The 18,669-nt window shown below is 39.9% G+C and overlaps 1 protein-coding gene across 1 annotated transcript; it reads left to right on the top strand.

Annotated features, from left to right (window-relative positions):
- The first annotated feature begins 302 nt into the window (after positions 1–302).
- LOC139477650 (leucine-rich repeat-containing protein 28-like) lies at positions 303–16,847 on the top strand. The gene is made up of 9 exons (XM_071260033.1): positions 303–391; positions 1,381–1,569; positions 2,089–2,126; positions 2,381–2,418; positions 3,916–4,053; positions 5,321–5,527; positions 6,171–6,273; positions 14,446–14,651; positions 16,386–16,847. The coding sequence occupies exons 2-9, from the start codon at positions 1,381–1,383 to the stop codon at positions 16,643–16,645; spliced, it is 1,179 nt and encodes a 392-aa protein (XP_071116134.1). The 5' UTR covers positions 303–391; the 3' UTR covers positions 16,646–16,847.
- The last annotated feature ends 1,822 nt before the right edge of the window (positions 16,848–18,669 follow it).

The following is an 18,669-nucleotide window of genomic DNA, read 5'->3' as shown; positions in this document are numbered from 1 at the left end:
TCTTGAGCTCTGAAGCTTGTGCTTCTAGGACAATGTTAAAAAAATGGTGAATATCACACTGTCTCTGTAATAATTACTTCCAAGACGCCAATAGTAGTGCATAGCCCATGACTGGGATCCTTGCTACCGAACATGAAAGTTTATTGCATTGCATGCTACCGTCCTTGTGGATATACCATGAACTGGTCACGGAACCTGGTGTCGCTGTAGAGAGCAGCGACTGACTCTTTTCGTTACGAACTCATGTAACTAGTTTCACAAATATTAAAAGGTCTCCATCCCATGAATGATATAAATGATACAAGTGCATTTGGCCTATTTGCCGAAGTCGAAGTTTTGCTAACCGGTGCTGACCCTAAAGTCTGCTGAGTATCCTCAGCCTCAATCTAGTGTAGGAAGTTTTACTTTCAGAGCCACATAAATATAGATATATGTGCTTTTTTGTAATAATGCAGCTTATCTTAAGTGCAGTTGCTTCTTCTTAATGATTGCATAAGTTGTATTCATTCATTTGTGTTAAAGTTAGTAATGTTTTTCATTTTTAAAACAGATTAATCTAAATTGCTATCAGCTAAATTAACTGATTTTCGTGATCGTCAGCTTGGTTGATGCATGCCATCGTATCCCTATTGCGTACATCAATGCTTATGTTATCAATCACCGGATTGTCTGGTCCAGATTTGATATTCGTCATATAGTTGGAATATTTCTAAATGTCATGTTAAACGACAAATGAACAAGTTGAGATGGATGGGACTGTGTGAATGATGAAGAGGCAACTCGCCAGTAACCAGCAGTCTACTGATGTTGCTATCAAGCATCACTATCAGTGAAGTAATAGACTGGTGCAGTGGCAATAAATTTAGAAAATATGATAGCTGCAATAAGCATTTGTAGTTTGCAAGGTCATCCATTTGGACTTGGAAAGAAGTCTTTCCTTGCATCTGATCGGGGCACGTTTTATGGAGTACTTGAAAGGAATACACATGACCATTCATTTCATTCAGACAGCAAGACATTCCTCACATACACTGATATTTATACTGAATAAATAATAAAATAATATTGGCCTAAAGGCCAGATTACACGAAATAAATTCTCTTCTGTTCTGAATACTAGTACCCACTATAATAAATAACTGATAGTCCCTCTGGTTACTGATTGTACTGTGGTCAATTTGGTAAATTCTCTCTACAACATCAGACTTTCAGTTACTATTCCATCATTTGTTACCATACCATTTACAAACGCTAGACTTCATGTACCTTAGAATAGCTACATGTGTATCAAGATGTTGGAAAGTTGCAATCTTTCCAAAAAAAAATTCTTCAATTTGTTTCACAAAATGTTTTTGTTTATGTAAATTTGATTTGTTACCAGATGATTTCAGACACGTCCACCGTCGATGGCAATCCAGATGACACCATTGACCTCAGCCCCTACAAAGGAGACAAAGTCCTGCAGCTCAACTACAAGGGGCTGAAAAACCTGCCCACAGTACTCACAGAGACTGAAGACTTCACACACATTACTAACCTCTACCTCAAGAGGAACTGCCTGACTACTCTGGTACGTACAACATGAACCTAGTCGCAGACAGTCATAAAGACGCTATTGGCTTTAAATAAGGTTACATCTAGCTACAGGCTGCATCCGTGGTCTAGTGGATAGAGTGTCTCTCTGGAGTGTAGGTCATGGGTTTGATCCCTGGCCGCATCAGAACAAAAGACGTAAAAAGGTGGTACTTGTGGTACCTGCATGCCTTGCGCTCGGCATTAGTGGCTAAAACAAGGACTGGTCAGCTTGTAGTGAGTATACTGTGTCTGAGTGGGGTATTCATGTTAAAACTGCAGCATGTTATCTCTATAAAATTGGCATAATTCTGGAGTAGGACAAGTGCACATGCACACACACATACATACACATCGCTATGAAAATGCAATAATCTTGAACGTGACATTCAACCCCATATCACCTCACCTATATCTAGCTTTAAGGTTTGAATATCATAAAACTGTGGTGGAATATGTTTTCAAGAAGTTTCTTTTTGTGCTTCGAAATGTGATAAATGAATTTCTCCCATTGTAGCCTCAAGGGATCAGCTTATTGCAGAATTTGGTTGTGCTGTAAGTATTTATTTGTATGGCAATATGTTCAGTTTGTTTCCAGTACAAGTAAGGTAGTGGAATACAGCCCATATTTCACTTGAATGAAATCATTGCTATTCTTATTCATGGAATAAGTAACAAATCCTCGATCATTAATCATAGCAATGATTTTCAGGTGTTTTTGCGATCATTATCCTTTTAGGGTTTTAGCATTGTAATTGCATATAAATTTGGATCAAATTTGACAAATAAGGTTTTCTTTTTTCCAACAGATATTTGCATAGTAACAAACTGGCAGCTTTACCCAATAGTAAGTAAACTTAGATCAATAATATAGCAGTGTATGTATTGTGACACACAAACATAGATTCATCATGACTTTAGGAGTATTGTACTGCTAGGTCAGGTATCAGTGCAACTGATGTATCAGGGAGTTATCTATGATTCCAAACTAAGTGCCCTTGCCAGGCAAATTCGGAAAATATCTTGATATTTTTCAAAAATCAATTTTTTTTATATATTCTCAAAATATAAAATCTGAGGAATTGATAAACTTGTAATTCAATTTGGGAACTTTTACTCTCATTTGCTGCAGACTGAGAAGATCTAGAAAAAGCAATGTGTTTGCACCTGCATATACAAGGAGAGAATGTTGTATTGTAAAATGCTATTTTTCAATGGTATCACAATCTTTGTGATTCCCCTACTTTCCATTGAGTTAGAACTAGTCCAGCTCGGTGGGAATGGCATATTTTGTAATGTTTATTGAGAAATCAGTGCAAAATTAATTAATTAATCACTTCAGCAATCTGACTGAAGGAATTACAATGTACCCACACAAAATAATTATTGTTGTATAGAGTAAATTTGCAAAAGAATATTATTGAGTATAAAGGGCTTCTTCTTCTGGACTAGCTGAATGGACTTCTATTTACAAAGTTTCTGTTTTGTTTAGGTTCCAGTCATACCCAGTGGTGATGACTGCAACTCCCTGATATGACAAGTGTGGAGTTGTTATGCATCACCCTGTATGTCACGTAATGCTTCATTGATACATGACCTGAGAAGATCTGGGTTAGAATAGGTCTTCAGCAACCCATGCTTGTCATAAGAGACGATTAACAAGATCAGGTGGTCAGGCTCGCTGACTTGGTTGATGCATGTCATTGTATCCCAATTGCGTGGATTGATGCTCGTGAAATCAATCACTGGATTGTCTGGTCCAGACACAGTTATTTACAGACTGCCGTCATATAGCTAGAATATTCCTGAGTGCAGTGTTAAACTACAAAGAAACAAATAATTCATACACAGAACTGCTTATGTATGTTAAAAAAATCATGCAACAAAACATGGAACCTTTACAATCTTTGTTGGTTGATCTGACCTATATCACGTGGATATACCTAAGTTGGCAATTCTGCTAATGATTTTCCGTAAGTTAGGTCACTTGTCAAGCAGAACTTTGTAAGAAGAGTAGATGATACCACTGAGTCAATCTGCTACAACCCTGTACTATATCATTGTATTCTCAGTTTACTTTCTTTGTGTTGCTGTTTGCAGAATAATGAGATAGTGTTTTATAACTGAAAATCTAGGGCTGCTCGCATTGATTTCTTGATGCAGTTTAGGCTTGGAGTTGGCACTCTCATTAACTTTTGGATTTAGGATGCAGGATCAATACTTGTTGATTGCTAATGACCAATGATAGGGAAATCATTTCACACACGATGATAGATAGGCTGGTAAATGTGTAACTGACTTTTACTATTCTGTGAGGATGGTAATTTCATCTGTTTGTTTCCAGCTATCGGAGATCTTTCAAACCTTGAGAGTCTGGATGTTGGAGCCAACTGTCTTACATGTCTCCCAGCATCCATTGGCAGACTGGCCAAACTCACATCCTTAAAGCTGGCGTATAACATGGTCACACACTTGCCCAAATGTTGGTAGATGTATTTACATTCACATTTTCTACTTTTCTTAGCCCTATGACAGTCATAAGCCTATGTTAATATATTGGAGTTGCAACGTTCATAACTCTCTACGATAGCTTTGTGGAGGCATATGGTGGGATGTTACACTGAGCTAGAGGCATATGGTGGGATGTTGCACTGAGCTAGAGGCATATGTTGGGATGTTACACTGAGCTAGAGGCATATGTTGGGATGTTACACTGAGCTAGAGGCATATGTTGGGATGTTACACTGAGCTAGAGGCATATGTTGGGATGTTACACTGAGCTAGAGGCATATGGTTGGATGTTACACTGAGCTAGAGGCATATGTTGGGATGTTACACTGAGCTAGAGGCATATGTTGGGATGTTACCCTGAGCTGGAGGCATATGGTGGGATGTTACACTGAGCTAGAGGCATATGGTGGGATGTTACACTGAGCTAGAGGCATATGTTGGGATGTTGCACTGAGCTAGAGGCATATGTTGGGATGTTACACTGAGCTAGAGGCATATGTTGGGATGTTACACTGAGCTAGAGGCATATGTTGGGATGTTACACTGAGCTAGAGGAATATGGTTGGATGTTACACTGAGCTAGAGGCATATGGTTGGATGTTACACTGAGCTAGAGGCATATGGTGGGATGTTACACTGAGCTAGAGGCATATGGTTGGATGTTACACTGAGCTAGAGGCATATGTTGGGATGTTACACTGAGCTAGAGGCATATGTTGGGATGTTACCCTGAGCTGGAGGCATATGGTGGGATGTTACACTGAGCTAGAGGCATATGGTGGGATGTTGCACTGAGCTAGAGGCATATGTTGGGATGTTGCACTGAGCTGGAGGCATATGGTGGGATGTTACACTGAGCTAGAGGCATATGTTGGGATGTTACACTGAGCTAGAGGCATATGTTGGGATGTTACACTGAGCTAGAGGCATATGTTGGGATGTTACCCTGAGCTGGAGGCATATGTTGGGATGTTACACTGAGCTAGAGGCATATGGTGGGATGTTACACTGAGCTAGAGGCATATGTTGGGATGTTGCACTGAGCTAGAGGCATAACGAAAACATAGTTCAGTGTTAGCCCTTGTTTCATATATTTGTGACACAGTCTTCAACACTTCAAATAAGTGTCTATCTTCATATTTAAGCAGGAGAACAACAGTGCTACAGCACTTTGTCTTGAGCTGAGTGTAATTGCTCTCAAATATCTATTACACCAGTGACGTTTGATTGACATTCAGCTATAGGCAATCTACACCAGCTTGTGAATCTGGAGGCAATGAACAACCGACTGAGATCACTTCCACTTGAACTGTTTGACTGCATGAACTTGGAGATGCTGTCTGTAGACTCCAATCAACTCCACGCCATTCCACGCCAGATCTGCAAACTCTCCCGTCTCAAGGAGATTAGTGCCACAGGAAATAACATTGTTATGCTCCCTCAAGGTCTGTGGGATTTTAGATGTAGACAGTTACAGTTTACCTGTTTGTTTTGTTATTGTTTATAAAAGTAATGGTGATAATAATAATAACAATGAGTTACAACCGCATTGCAGAGGTTTACATTCACAGTGCATGCCATACTATTAACACAGTATGTGCATTTGAATTGCAGCCTTATAGTTCCCCTCAGGCCACACTTTTTCAATTATTTGATCCGCAGATTTATTCTATCTTTTTCCACAAGATTGGTCAAAATAAAAATAAATAGCTATGTCAATTATTTATTTATATGGAGTCATTCTCCCATGTAGCTAAAACTGCAGTTGGTTTCTTGAAACACTGATAGTGATGAAGACATGGAATATTTATGATATGTAACATTTTTTATTGTATAAGGGTCTATTATTATTTACTATTGGGAGACATAAATAATTTTATGTTTAATTTATTTCGTAGACTGGTTTCTTTTCAGTAGAGGTGGCAGGAGACAAAGAATATAAAATGTGTGTCCTTTATAGAACTAAAGCTGCCTATGAAACACCAGAAGGTTTTCAGTACAATGTCTAGTCGTTATTTCATTCCCTAATGGAGGGAATAGGGTGTGAGGAAAAGTCTCCCACCTCTAAATTGATGTCATGTGTTACAGGTATGGGTGCAAGTGAGAATCTGAAATCCATCTTTGTGGATTGTAACTGTTATTTGTCAGTCTTGCCCATAGATCTTCTAAAACGACACATTGGATTCTACAGGTATGGGAATATGTTTATACTGCACTTTATAGTAACTAAATAGGCCCTTGTTTTTTTGTGGATGTGTTTATACTGAACTTTATAGTAACTAAACAGCCCCTTGTCTATTAGTGGATGTGTTTATACTGCGCTTAATAGTAACTAAACAGCCCCTTGTATATTAGTGGATGTGTTTATACTGCACTTTATAGTAACTAAACAGTCCCTTGTCTATTAGTGGATGTGTTTATACTGCACTTTATAGTAACTAAACAGGCCCTTGTCTATTAGTGGATTGACTGACTGACTGATATAGAAGATTTAACGTGCGCTTTCCGACTACAGCGTATTTCGCACATGGGCCTGGCCGGACTATTTAGTGTATTCCGAGAAGGGTGAAAGTGGTGTGTGCAACCCAAGAGGGGGCTTTTAGGGGTTGCTTAGATTGATTTTTTGAAATTTTTAAATTTGGAATAAATGCCGAGGTGGGTGGAGGAGGGAACTAAGGGAGCCGGGTGAGGTGGGTGTTTGTATGTTTATTGGATTTTGGATTGGTAGATTAATTAATTTTTAGATGCGCTTTATTAGGTCTGTTTTGATTAGGAATACGCCTAGGGCCTTGAAGTTTTCTAGTTTATTTTGAGGGTTTAGTATTTCATCTAGAGTAGGAACCTTATTTAGATTGAGGGTGGTTTGTAATGTGGTTCTGTGTGTTTGATAGTGGGTGCAGTGAATGAGTGCGTGTTCTGTGGTTTCGGGTTGTTTGCAGTGGGGGCAGTTGCCTGTGGTGTGTCTTTTAAGTTGTTTTAGGTGGTTATTTAGGTTAGTGTGTCCTGTTTGGAGTTTTGTAATTAATCTGTCAATTTTTTTAGAGGGGTGTAGGATTTTAGGTTTGGCTAGTGGTTTTCTGAGCACTTTTTTGATTTGGCTATTTGAGTTTTGATATTGATTATGCCATTTTTTGGTTATTTTTTGTTTGTTTACACTTTTAATTTCTGATTTTGAGATGGGTAGCGTTTAGGCTTATTTCTGGTATTTTGAGAGATAATTTAGCTGCTTTATCGGCGCTTTCGTTGCCGTTAATTCCTACGTGGGCGGGGATCCACAAGAAGGTTATTTGTTTGCTTGCTTTTGTTAGGTCGTTGGAGCTTTTAAGTATTTGGTTTATTAATTTAGGTCGTTTTTTGGTATTTTTGTTTTGGAGGGCTTGTAGTCCACTAAGGGAGTCAGTGAGAATTAGGATTTTTTTGTTGTTTTTAGATTGTTGGTTATGCAGGGCTGAGGCCATGCCCATAAGTTCGGCCATGAATATAGATTGGTTGTTAGGGAGTCGGTAAGATTGTGTGGCTATAACTGGTTGTGTGGTATGGACTCCGAAGCCTGTGTGGTTGGAGATCGGGTCTGAAGATCCGTCAGTGTATATGTGACACCAATTTGGCCAATTTTCGTGTATGTATGAAAGTGTGGTGGTTTTAGCTATGTTTGGGTCGGTTTGTTTATTTATTTGGTTAGCTAGCGTTGTGTCTATTTGGGGTATTTTGAGTTTAGGGGTGAAGATATTTGATTTTTTGCAGTTTTGTTTAAGATTTTGAGTTTGGTGTTCATTGAGGTAGTTAGTGATTCTTTGGGATATTGGGGTGAGTAAGGGGTGTTTGCGAGCTAGAGCTTGGTTTCTTGGGCTAATGTTTTGGTTAATTAGGTTTTGGATGAGAGGGTTTGTTTGGGACGCGGCCCAGAAATTAAGGCTTAGATGTTCCCTGCGTAGATTTAGTGGCATTTCTCCTGTAAGGGCCTGAAGTGAGGTGTAGGAGGTGCCATGTTGGGTGCGTGTAATTAGTTTGAGAGCCTGATATTGTATTGAGTCAAGTTTTTTAGAAAGAGAGTTGTTTAGGGTATTGTATATGGCACAGCCGTAGTCTAGTTTTGATCTAATTAGTGTTGTATATAGTGAGAGGAGGGTATCTTTGGAGGCTCCCCAGTTAGAGCCGGTGAGACATCTTAATGTGTTAAGGTCTTTGCTGCATCTAGTTTTTAGTGGATATGTTTAGTGGATATGTTTATACTGCACTTTATAGTAACTAAACAGGCCCTTGTGTATTAGTGGATATGTTTATACTGCACTTTATAGTAACCAATCAGCCCCTTGTCTATTAGTGGATGTGTTTATACTGCTCTTTATAGTAACTAAACAGCCCCTTGTCTATTAGTGGATGTGTTTATACTTCACTTTATAGTAACTAAACAGCCCTTGTGTATTAGTGGATATGTTTATACTGCACTTTATAGTAACTAAACAGGCCCATGTGTATTAGTGGATATGTTTATACTGCACTTTATAGTAACTAAACAGCCCCTTGTCTATTAGTGGATTGACTGACTGACTGATATAGAAGATTTAACGTGCGCTTTCCGACTGCAGCGTATTTCGCACACGGGCCTGGACGGACCATTTAGTGTATTCCGAGAAGGGTGAAAGTGGTGTGTGCAACCCAAGAGGGGGCTTTTAGGGGTTGCTTATATTGATTTTTTGAAATTTTTAAATTTGGAATAAATGCCGAGGTGGGTGGAGGAGGGAACTAAGGGAGCCGGGTGAGGTGGGTGTTTGTATGTTGATTGGATTTTGGATTGGTAGATTAATTAGTTTTTAGATGCGCTTAATTAGGTCTGTTTTGATTAGGAATACGCCTAGGGCCTTGAAGTTTTCTAGTTTATTTTGAGGGTTTAGTATTTCATCTAGAGTAGGAACCTTATTTAGATTGAGGTTGGTTTGTAGTGTGGTTCTGTGTGTTTGGTAGTGGGTGCAGTGGATGAGTGCGTGTTCTGTGGTTTCGGGTTGTTTGCAGTGGGGGCAGTTTCCTGTGGTGTGTCTTTTAAGTTGTTTTAGGTGGTTATTTAGGTTCGTGTGTCCTGTTTGGAGTTTTGTAATTAATCTGTCAATTTTTTTAGAGGGGTGTAGGATTTTAGGTTTGGCTAGTGGTTTTCTGAGCACTTTTTTGATTTGGCTATTTGAGTTTTGATATTGATTATGCCATTTTTTGGTTATTTTTTGTTTGTTTACACTTTTAATTTCTGATTTTGAGATGGGTAGGTTTAGGCTTATTTCTGGTATTTTGAGAGATAATTTAGCTGCTTTATCGGCGCTTTCGTTGCCGTAAATTCCTACGTGGGCGGGGATCCACAAGAAGGTTATTTGTTTGCCTGCTTTTGTTAGGTCGTTGGAGCTTTTAAGTATTTGGTTTATTAATTTAGGTCGTTTTTTGGTATTTTTGTTTTGGAGGGCTTGTAGTCCACTAAGGGAGTCGGTGAGAATTAGGATTTTTGTGTTGTTTTTAGATTGTTGGTTATGCAGGGCTGAGGCCATGCCCATAAGTTCGGCCGTGAATATAGATTGGTTGTTAGGGAGTCGGTAAGATTGTGTGGCTATAACTGGTTGTGTGGTATGGACTCCGAAGCCTGTGTGGTTGGAGATCGGGTCTGAAGATCCGTCAGTGTATATGTGACACCAATTTGGCCAATTTTCGTGTATGTATGCAAGTGTGGTGGTTTTAGCTATGTTTGGGTCGGTTTGTTTATTTATTTGGTTAGCTAGCGTTGTGTCTATTTGGGGTATTTTGAGTTTAGGGGTGAAGATATTTGATTTTTCGCAGTTCTGTTTAAGATTTTGAGTTTGGTGTTCATTGAGGTAGTTAGTTATTCTTTGGGATATTGGGGTGAGTAAGGGGTGTTTGCGAGCTAGAGCTTGGTTTCTTGGGCTAATGTTTTGGTTAATTAGGTTTTGGATGAGAGGGTTTGTTTGGGACGCGGCCCAGAAATTAAGGCTTAGATGTTCCCTGCGTAGATTTAGTGGCATTTCTCCTGTAAGGGCCTGAAGTGAGGTGTAGGAGGTGCCATGTTGGGTGCGTGTAATTAGTTTGAGAGCCTGATATTGTATTGAGTCAAGTTTTTTAGAAAGAGAGTTGTTTAGGGTATTGTATATGGCACAGCCGTAGTCTAGTTTTGATCTAATTAGTGTTGTATATAGTGAGAGGAGGGTATCTTTGGAGGCTCCCCAGTTAGAGCCGGTGAGACATCTTAATGTGTTAAGGTCTTTGCTGCATCTAGTTTTTAGGTTTTGGACGTGAGCCTCCCAGGTGAGGTGTTGATCGAAAATAAGTCCTAAGAATTTGGTTTGTTTTTGGAATTTGATTGTTTGGTTGTTTAGCTGGAGGATTGGGTAGGCAGGTTTCATGTTTTTATGTTTGAATACTACTCCTGTTGTTTTATCTGAGTTAAGGGAGAAGCCCCATTTGTCTGCCCATTGTTGTATTTTATTTAGAGATTTTTGGATTAAGTTTTCTGCCATTTTAATGCTTTTAGTGCGGATCCATAGGGCTCCGTCATCCGCGAATTTTGAAGTGTTTAGTTTAGGGGATAAGCCCTCGAATAGATCATTTATCATTATATTGAAGAGGGTTGGGCTGAGGATGCTGCCCTGGGGAGTGCCATTTTCTAGGGGACACTGGTCCGATAGTGTATGGTCTATACCCACGGTAATTTTGCGATTGTTTAGGAAATCTTGGATGAAGTTTATTATTTGACCTTTTAGTCCTATTTTTTTTAGTTTTTGTATTAGCCCGTGGTGCCATACCATATCGAAAGCTTTAGAGAAGTCGAGGAATATGCCTATGGTGTATTGCTTGTTTAGCTGTCCTGTTTTTATATCCTGTTCTAGTCGGGCAAGGTTATCGAGAGTTGATCGGCCAGGAGTGAAGCCGCTCTGGTCAGGATTTATGATGTTGTTTTGGTCTAGGTAGTGCTGTAGCCTATTTTTAGTCATAAGTTCCATTATTTTGCAGAGATTTGAGGTTAGGGAGATGGGCCTATAGGAGTTTGCCTGATCTGCTGGTTTATTTGGTTTAGGTATTGGGATTACTAGAGCTTCCTTCCATGAGGAAGGGACCTGTCCGTTTAGGTAGACTAGGTTGTATAGTTTAAGTAAAGTTTGGAGTAGTTTGGTAGGTAAGTGTTTGATTATTTGGTAAGAGGTGAGGTCTAGGCTGTTCCTTTTTTTCGGTTGTTTAGTACGTGATTTAGTTCTTCTATGGTGTAAGGTTGATTTATTTCTAGGTTGTCTTGTCTGTTTTCTTTGGAGAATTTGGTTTCTTTATTTAGTTTATCTTGGAATTTCTTACTGAAGTTACTGTTGCTGCTAACTTTAGAGAAGTGTTTGGCTAGGTTGTTGGCCTTTTGGGTGGGGTTAGTTGAGTTGTTTATATTGGGGCTTTTTTTGTGCCGTTTGATGCCTCGGATGGCGTGAATTTTGCGCCACACCTTCCTATCGTCGGTGTGGTGGTTTAGCTCCTCACAGAATTTTTTCCAGTTTTTGGTTTTAGCAGTTTTAACTAGGTATTGCACTTGGTGGTTAAGTTCATGAGCTGTTTTGAGATGAGAGGGGTCTCGTTTAGCTCTGTTGAAAGCTGATTTGCGTTTTAGTCTAGTTAGCTCTATTTCCTCATTCCACCAAGGGACAGTGGGTTTTCCTGGGTTGGATGATTTGAAGGGGATTGCGGATTTGGCTGCGTTGATTATGAAGTTAGTTAGGTTTTGACAGAATGTTTCGGGGTCTGTTGTTTCTAAATCGTTTAGATTAGCTTCGTTGCATAATTCTTGGAATTGGTCCCAGTTGGCGTTTTTGTACTGAAATTTAGGTTCCTGTTTAGGGGTTTGATTTGGTATTTTTATATTTCCTAGGGTTATATTTATGGGAAAGTGGTCGCTGCCTAGAGGTACTGGGTGGACGTCCCACATCAGACTTTGTGCTAAGTCTGGCGTACATATTGTTAAGTCGATAGCCGACATGGTGTGGTGGGTTTTGTCGTATCTAGTTGGTTGGTTATTGTTTAATAGTATTAGGTCATTTTTTTCGATCCACTCTGATATAAGTTGTCCATGGTTGTCTAGTTTATCTGCAATGCCCCAGGTAGGATGATGGGCATTGAAGTCTCCTAGGAAGATGGTTGATTTATTTCCTAATTGGTAAAGGACATCTAGGTCTGTATCTTTAATTGGTTTTAGTGTTGAGTGATAGATGTTAATAATTTTTATTTTTTGGTTATTGATGGTGACTTGGATTCCATTGGCTTCTAGATTAGGAGTGTTTACTTTAACTTCCTCGTAGTTAATATCCTCTCTAACGTAGATGATTAGACCTGCTCCTGTTCTGCCTGGCATGGTTTTGGACCTGTCGGTTCTCACTGCGTTATAATTTGGTAGGTTGAATTTAGTTTTATGTGAGAATTTGGTTTCTTGAATACAAGCTACATGGGGACCTTTATCTATTTTGAATTTAGCTTTGAGTTCAGAACCATGGCCGGCGAGGCCATTGGCATTCCATTGAAAAATGTTTAGGCCTTCCATTGGGAAACTGGGTGGATTTATGTTTGGTTTAGGCTTGGTTTAGGTATTTACTTTAGTAGGTTATTAAGGTTGCTGCTGAAACGGTCGAAAGAGGTGGTGACGAGTTTTAGTTTATGTGCTACACCAAAGAAGGCTTTGGAGCTGGCTTCTGGATTAGACTGCTTTAACACATAAGCTAGTAGGAGGACTAAGTTGTTTAGATTTTTGCTTGCTACGTTTTGGGTGAGTTTTTTTCTATAGCTTTTGGTTTTTGGGGCTGACAAGGTAAGATCGTTTATTTCCTCTGAGGATGTGTACTCGTCCTCTTCGGTTAGATTGTCTTTTGTTTGGTCAATCTGTTCGGTGGTGGGTTGCATGCTGGGATTGGGTGCGAGAGTCTGAGTGGTTTCTGTAGTTTCCCTGTTGACTGGGTGTTCGGGGGTTGCCTGTAGGTTTGGGAGTGTTGTTGCCCTTGTGGCTGTGATGGCTTGTGTTGGTGCTGGTTGTGTGGTGGTCGTTGTGCGTTGGGTTTTGCTTGCGGGTGTAGATGTGGTAATTGTAGGGTGAGAGGCGGGGAGGGTGAGAGTGTGAGTTTGTGGGATGTGTGGGGTGTTTGTTTCATTTGCGATGTATGCGTCTCGCTGATTTTGGTCCCATACGGAGACTGGGTATACTGTTTTGAGTGCGTGAGTGTTGTTGTTTGGGGGTGGTGTTGGTAGTAGTGGTTTGTATGCTTGCGGTGTGGGTTTTTTGGTTTGGATTTTGGCCGTGTTTATGTCTATATGTCTGTTGGCCTGTTGGGTGAGTGATAGTCTGTGGGGGCATTGGTTCGAGAGTGATGAGTGTTTAGTGGATATGTTTATACTGCACTTTATAGTAACTAAACAGCCCTTGTGTATTAGTGGATATGTTTATACTGCACTTTAAAGTAACTAAATAGCCCCTTGCCTATTAGTGGATGTGTTTATACTGCACTTTATAGTAACTAAACAACCCTTGTGTATTAGTGGATATGTTTATACTGCACTTTATAGTAACTAAACAGCCCCTTGTCTATTAGTGGATATGTTTATACTGCACTTTGTAGTAACTAAACAGGCCCTTGTGTTTTAGTGGATATGTTTATACTGCACTTTATAGTAACTAAACAGGACCTTGTGTATTAGTGGATATGTTTATTACGTCAAGGGGCAGAGGTTATGCTATTGGTCACACTTAAACTGTTTGTTTACACAATGCCTCTGTAGGTTAATGAAGTTACTCACTTCATGACGGCCACAATTTATCATCTAATGAGGGACTTTGCATAAAGTGAGTGAGTGAGTTGGGTTTAACACCGCTTTTAACAGTATTCCAGTTATATCACGGCGTGTCTGCTTAATGTGGGAGGAAAGTGATGCAGGTCTCAAACATTAACCACTTCAGTGAAACCCATGAGCACGGGTATTGTGCTGATAGACCTAGAAACGAATCGGGATTTGTATGAAGTAGGCTTATCAACTGTATAATTCTGGTATAATAGTATGCTTATTATTATGTAGATTCAACATTTATTTTTAAAGTCGAACTCATGTCAAAACATGATAACAGCAGAAGTATTGCTTCTTTGAGTGGCATTTAGAAGTTGGTGTGATGAAGTAAGACGAGTTCTATGGATGAACAACTTCTTTATTACAATTGGTGCGACGTTTCGGTGTAGATCCTAACACCTTTATCAAGCAAGTGATCTGTTCATCCATAGAACTCGTCTTACTTCAGCAGAAGTATTGGTTTCACATACCATCCAGACATTCAGTGTGTCCCTATATGTCTCTGTAGGTGTGGCTCACTTCCACTCTCCAAGCTGTCTGATGACATTCAGTCTAACATCTGCTATGTAACCGTGAAACATAGTGAGACAAGCAACAAGTCCCTGCCCTTGCCATGGGAGATCCGACTGGTGGGCAACCTCACAGATGCCTGTGTCCCGACACTGCTGGAGCTGGCTTTGAGGTGTACACACAGAGTACTGACACACACTGCAGGTGAGTGCTGCACAACAGTATGATTGTACAGTACTGACATACTTCAGGTGATTGCTCCACAACAGTATGATTGTAAGTACTGACATACTTCAGGTGAGTGCTGCACAACAGTATGATTGTACAGTACTGACATACTTCAGGTGAGTGCTGCACAATAATACTGAAACACACTACTGGTGATTGCTGCACAACAGTATGATTGTACAGTACTGACATACTTCAGGTGAGTGCTGCACAACAGTATGATTGTAAGTACTGACATACTTCAGGTGAGGGCTGCACAACAGTATGATTGTACAGTACTGACATACTTCAGGTGAGTGCTCCACAACAGTATGATTGTACAGTACTGACATACTTCAGGTGAGTGCTGCACAACAGTACTGACACACACTACAGGTGAGGGCTGCATAGCAGTACTGACACACACTACAGGTGAGGGCTGCACAGCAGTACTGAAACACACTACAAGTGAGTGCTGCAAAGCAGTACTGAAACACACTACAGGTGAGTGCTGCACAACAGTTCTGACACACACTACAGGTGAGTGCTGCACAACAGTACTGACAAACTACAGGTGAGTGCTGCACAACAGTACTGACACACTACAGGTTTCTGTTTGAGGATGACATTGTCTTAGTAGGAGACCCTGTAATTGAGTTACAGAGAAAATTAGATAAATTGGATTTTTTTGGTGATACTTGGGGTCTTGAAGTCAATATGGATAAATCAAATATAATTGTATTCAGTTGGTTGTTGGTTGGGTTGTTGTTTAGCGCCGCACTCAGCAATATTCTAGCTATATGACAGCGGTCTGTAAATAATCGAGTCTGGACCAGAAAATCCAGTGATTAATGTCATGAGCATCGATCCACGCAATTAGGATCGATGACATGCATCAACCAAGTCAGCGAGCCTGACCACCCGATCCCATTAGTCGCCTTTTACGACAAGCATAGGCGCCTTTTACGGCAAGCATGGGTTGCTGAAGACCTATTCTACCCGGGAATCTTCACGGGTTTAATAGTATTCCGAAATGGTGGTATTATTAAAAATTAAAAGTTGAAAAATGGTACCATAAAAATACAGAAATGAAAATAGTAACATATTATAAATACTTTGGCATTGTCTTCGCATCACGTCTTCTGTGGTCTAAGGCCTGTGCAACCCTAGCCACACAGGTCAGGAAAGCATGTTTTCCTATTTTTAGGTTGATTAAGCTCAATCCTTACTTGTCATTTAAGGTAATTGTTTCTATATTTGGTAGCAAAATAGCTCTGATTGCTTGTTATGGAAGTGAAATTTGGGGATTTACATTTAGAGAGAGTATAGAAAAAGTCCAAAGTTCTTTTTTTAAGAGATATTTGTCAATCAGTAATAAAGCATAATCTAATGCGGTTCTTGAAGTTGGCCGTTATCATCTAAGTGTTATGTAATCAGCCGATGAATAAGATATTGGTGTAGATTGATACACGTGAATTCAAATTGACTTCCACATGCTTGTTATAAAATGCTGAAAGTACAAGATCATAATGGTGATGTTAATTGGGCATCTCATGTGAGAATGCTTTTGTTTGAATCTGGTTTTGGTTATGCGTGGATATCGCAGGACTGTGGACATATACATTGTTTTACAAAACTGGAGTCAAAAGATTAACAATTCTGTGTCCTTGATGTAATAATTAAGAAGAGTGTAACACAGACACTCAGTGAACATGTGATGTCTTTCTGCAGATGTCCATTACCTGGAGGAACTGCCCCAGATGTTGGTGCCGCTGCTGTCAACACCGACTGCCAAGTGCTACAAGTGTCAGTGCTCAGTGTTCACTATGGCGTTTCCCATGGTGTTTCAGTCTCAGCTGCAGGGAAACAGTGTCTACCTCCTTGGACTGTGTTGTTCTGTTAAGTGCCTTCGTCAGTGTATGTTCATCATCAACCTCCCTCTTGTCTACCCAACATTGGAGAATCTTTGTCTAGCTGTTGCCATTATCTGATTTGAGACCCCAGCTACACAAGGCAGCATCTGCTCAACTGTTGAGGTCTCCAACATGTGTGGTCACCTCGAGACCCCAGCTACACATGGCAGCATCTGCTCAACTGTTGACGTGTCCAACGTGTATGGTCACCTCGAGACCCCAGCTACACATGGCAGCATCTGCACAACTGTTGATGTCTCCAACGTGTGTGGTCACCTCGAGACCCCAGCTACACATGGCAGCATCTGCTCAACTGTTGATGTCTCCAATGTGTGTGGTCACCTCGAGACCCCGGCTACACATGGCAGCATCTGCTCAACTGTTGATGTCTCCAACATGTGTGGTTACCTCGAGACCCCAGCTACACATGGCAGCATCTGCTCAACTGTTGACGTGTCCAACGTGTGTGGTCACCTCGAGACCCTGGCTACACATGGCAGCATCTGCTCAACTGTTGATGTCTCCAACGTGTGTGGTCACCTCGAGACCCCAACTACACATGGCAGCATCTGCTCGACTGTTGATGTCTCCAACGTGTGTGGTCACCTCTAGACCCCAGCTACACATGGCAGCATCTGCTCAACTGTTGATGTCTCCAATGTGTGTGGTCACCTCGAGACCCCAGCTACACATGGCAGCATCTGCTCAACTGTTGATGTCTCCAACGTGTGTGGTCACCTCGAGACCCCGGCTACACATGGCAGTGTTGAAACCCCAGTAACATAGTCCTCCTTCTCCAGCCTCTTGTGTGTTGAGCATCTTCCAGTCTTGTTGGTATCCGTGCATCTGACTTTCCCAAATCCTGACTTAGTACCCATTGTGCAGTTTCTAAAAAGAGGGCATGTCAATAAGCAACATAAGATGAGATCTAAAGAACAGATATTTAATTTCCATAACATTTCATACAGTTGACAAATGACAAATATTATACAGTATTTCTGGCCTCATGACCAATAGTACTAAATACAAAGACATTATAAAGTGTGTACCAAATTGCAGCAGAATGGCATATTCCCACAAGATGTATGCAGTGTTAATTTTCTTTTCAAATACAGACCAAGACCTTCAATATGTCTGACATACTGTGAAGAAAATGATTGATAAAAATTATCTCTGGTAAGATAAAGGTAATAATATGGTCAATAAACTTCTTACGATTATTAATATAATTCTGACAAGCCTGGCGGAAGTGATACTTTTTCTCAATGTGATGTTGATTACATTTATTATAAAAAATGACAAGTTCTTCAACTGTTGGATTGTCATAATTTCATTGCATGTCAGCTAAGGACCTAAGCACCGAAATTTGTAAATAATTTGGACAAGGTATCTTTCATGTCTGAACTCCATATAACATTTTATGTGTTCTAAAATTGTTTTAAAACATGCATGATTAATTTAAAATGAAGAACTTGTCATTGTGCATGCCATTTCTGTAATTGCCTATCATAACTTACAATACACACATGATAAAGAGATTATATTGTTTTGCTATTGATAAAATGTAAGGGCATGTCCACTGTTGAAAGCCATTTTAGTACACAACCCTGATGACATAAATCCATCGGTCCCAAGCACTGGAAGGTGAGGATTCACAGTCATATTGGTCCTGTACAATTAGGTTGGAATATGACATGAATTCCATGTCATGTTGGTTTGTACCAGATTTTTGGACTATAAAATCCATCTATACACAAACAGATTTTGGCATAGCTTTCTCATTTGTCGTTAAAAATTCTGTTAAAATAACAACTTATTAAGAAACTGTATACAAGTAATTTGTAACATTCAATGAATTCACAATTGGCTAATCTGCTTAATTTCAATGGTGATCAAATTGAAAGATGTCAAGATAATGTATACTCATTTCAATTTTATGAACTGGGTCTCTGAATGGTGTCCAACCGAGTTAAAACAATTCATAATTGTTTTAAAAAAACTCTTCTTGCCGGGAAAATATAAGGAATTGACCAGTGATGTTATTGCTCATTAATGCAGTGACCTTGAATTGCGCAAGATGTCCTAATAATGGTGAGGGAGGA

The sequence above is a fragment of the Haliotis cracherodii genome, unplaced genomic scaffold (genome assembly GCF_022045235.1).
Source record: "Haliotis cracherodii isolate W230 unplaced genomic scaffold, xgHalCrac1.p SCAF_1, whole genome shotgun sequence".
In the NCBI taxonomy this organism is placed as follows: Eukaryota; Metazoa; Mollusca; class Gastropoda; order Lepetellida; family Haliotidae; genus Haliotis; species Haliotis cracherodii.
Note: the sequence above shows the minus strand (reverse complement) of the source record. Positions and strands in the feature narration are given on the sequence as shown.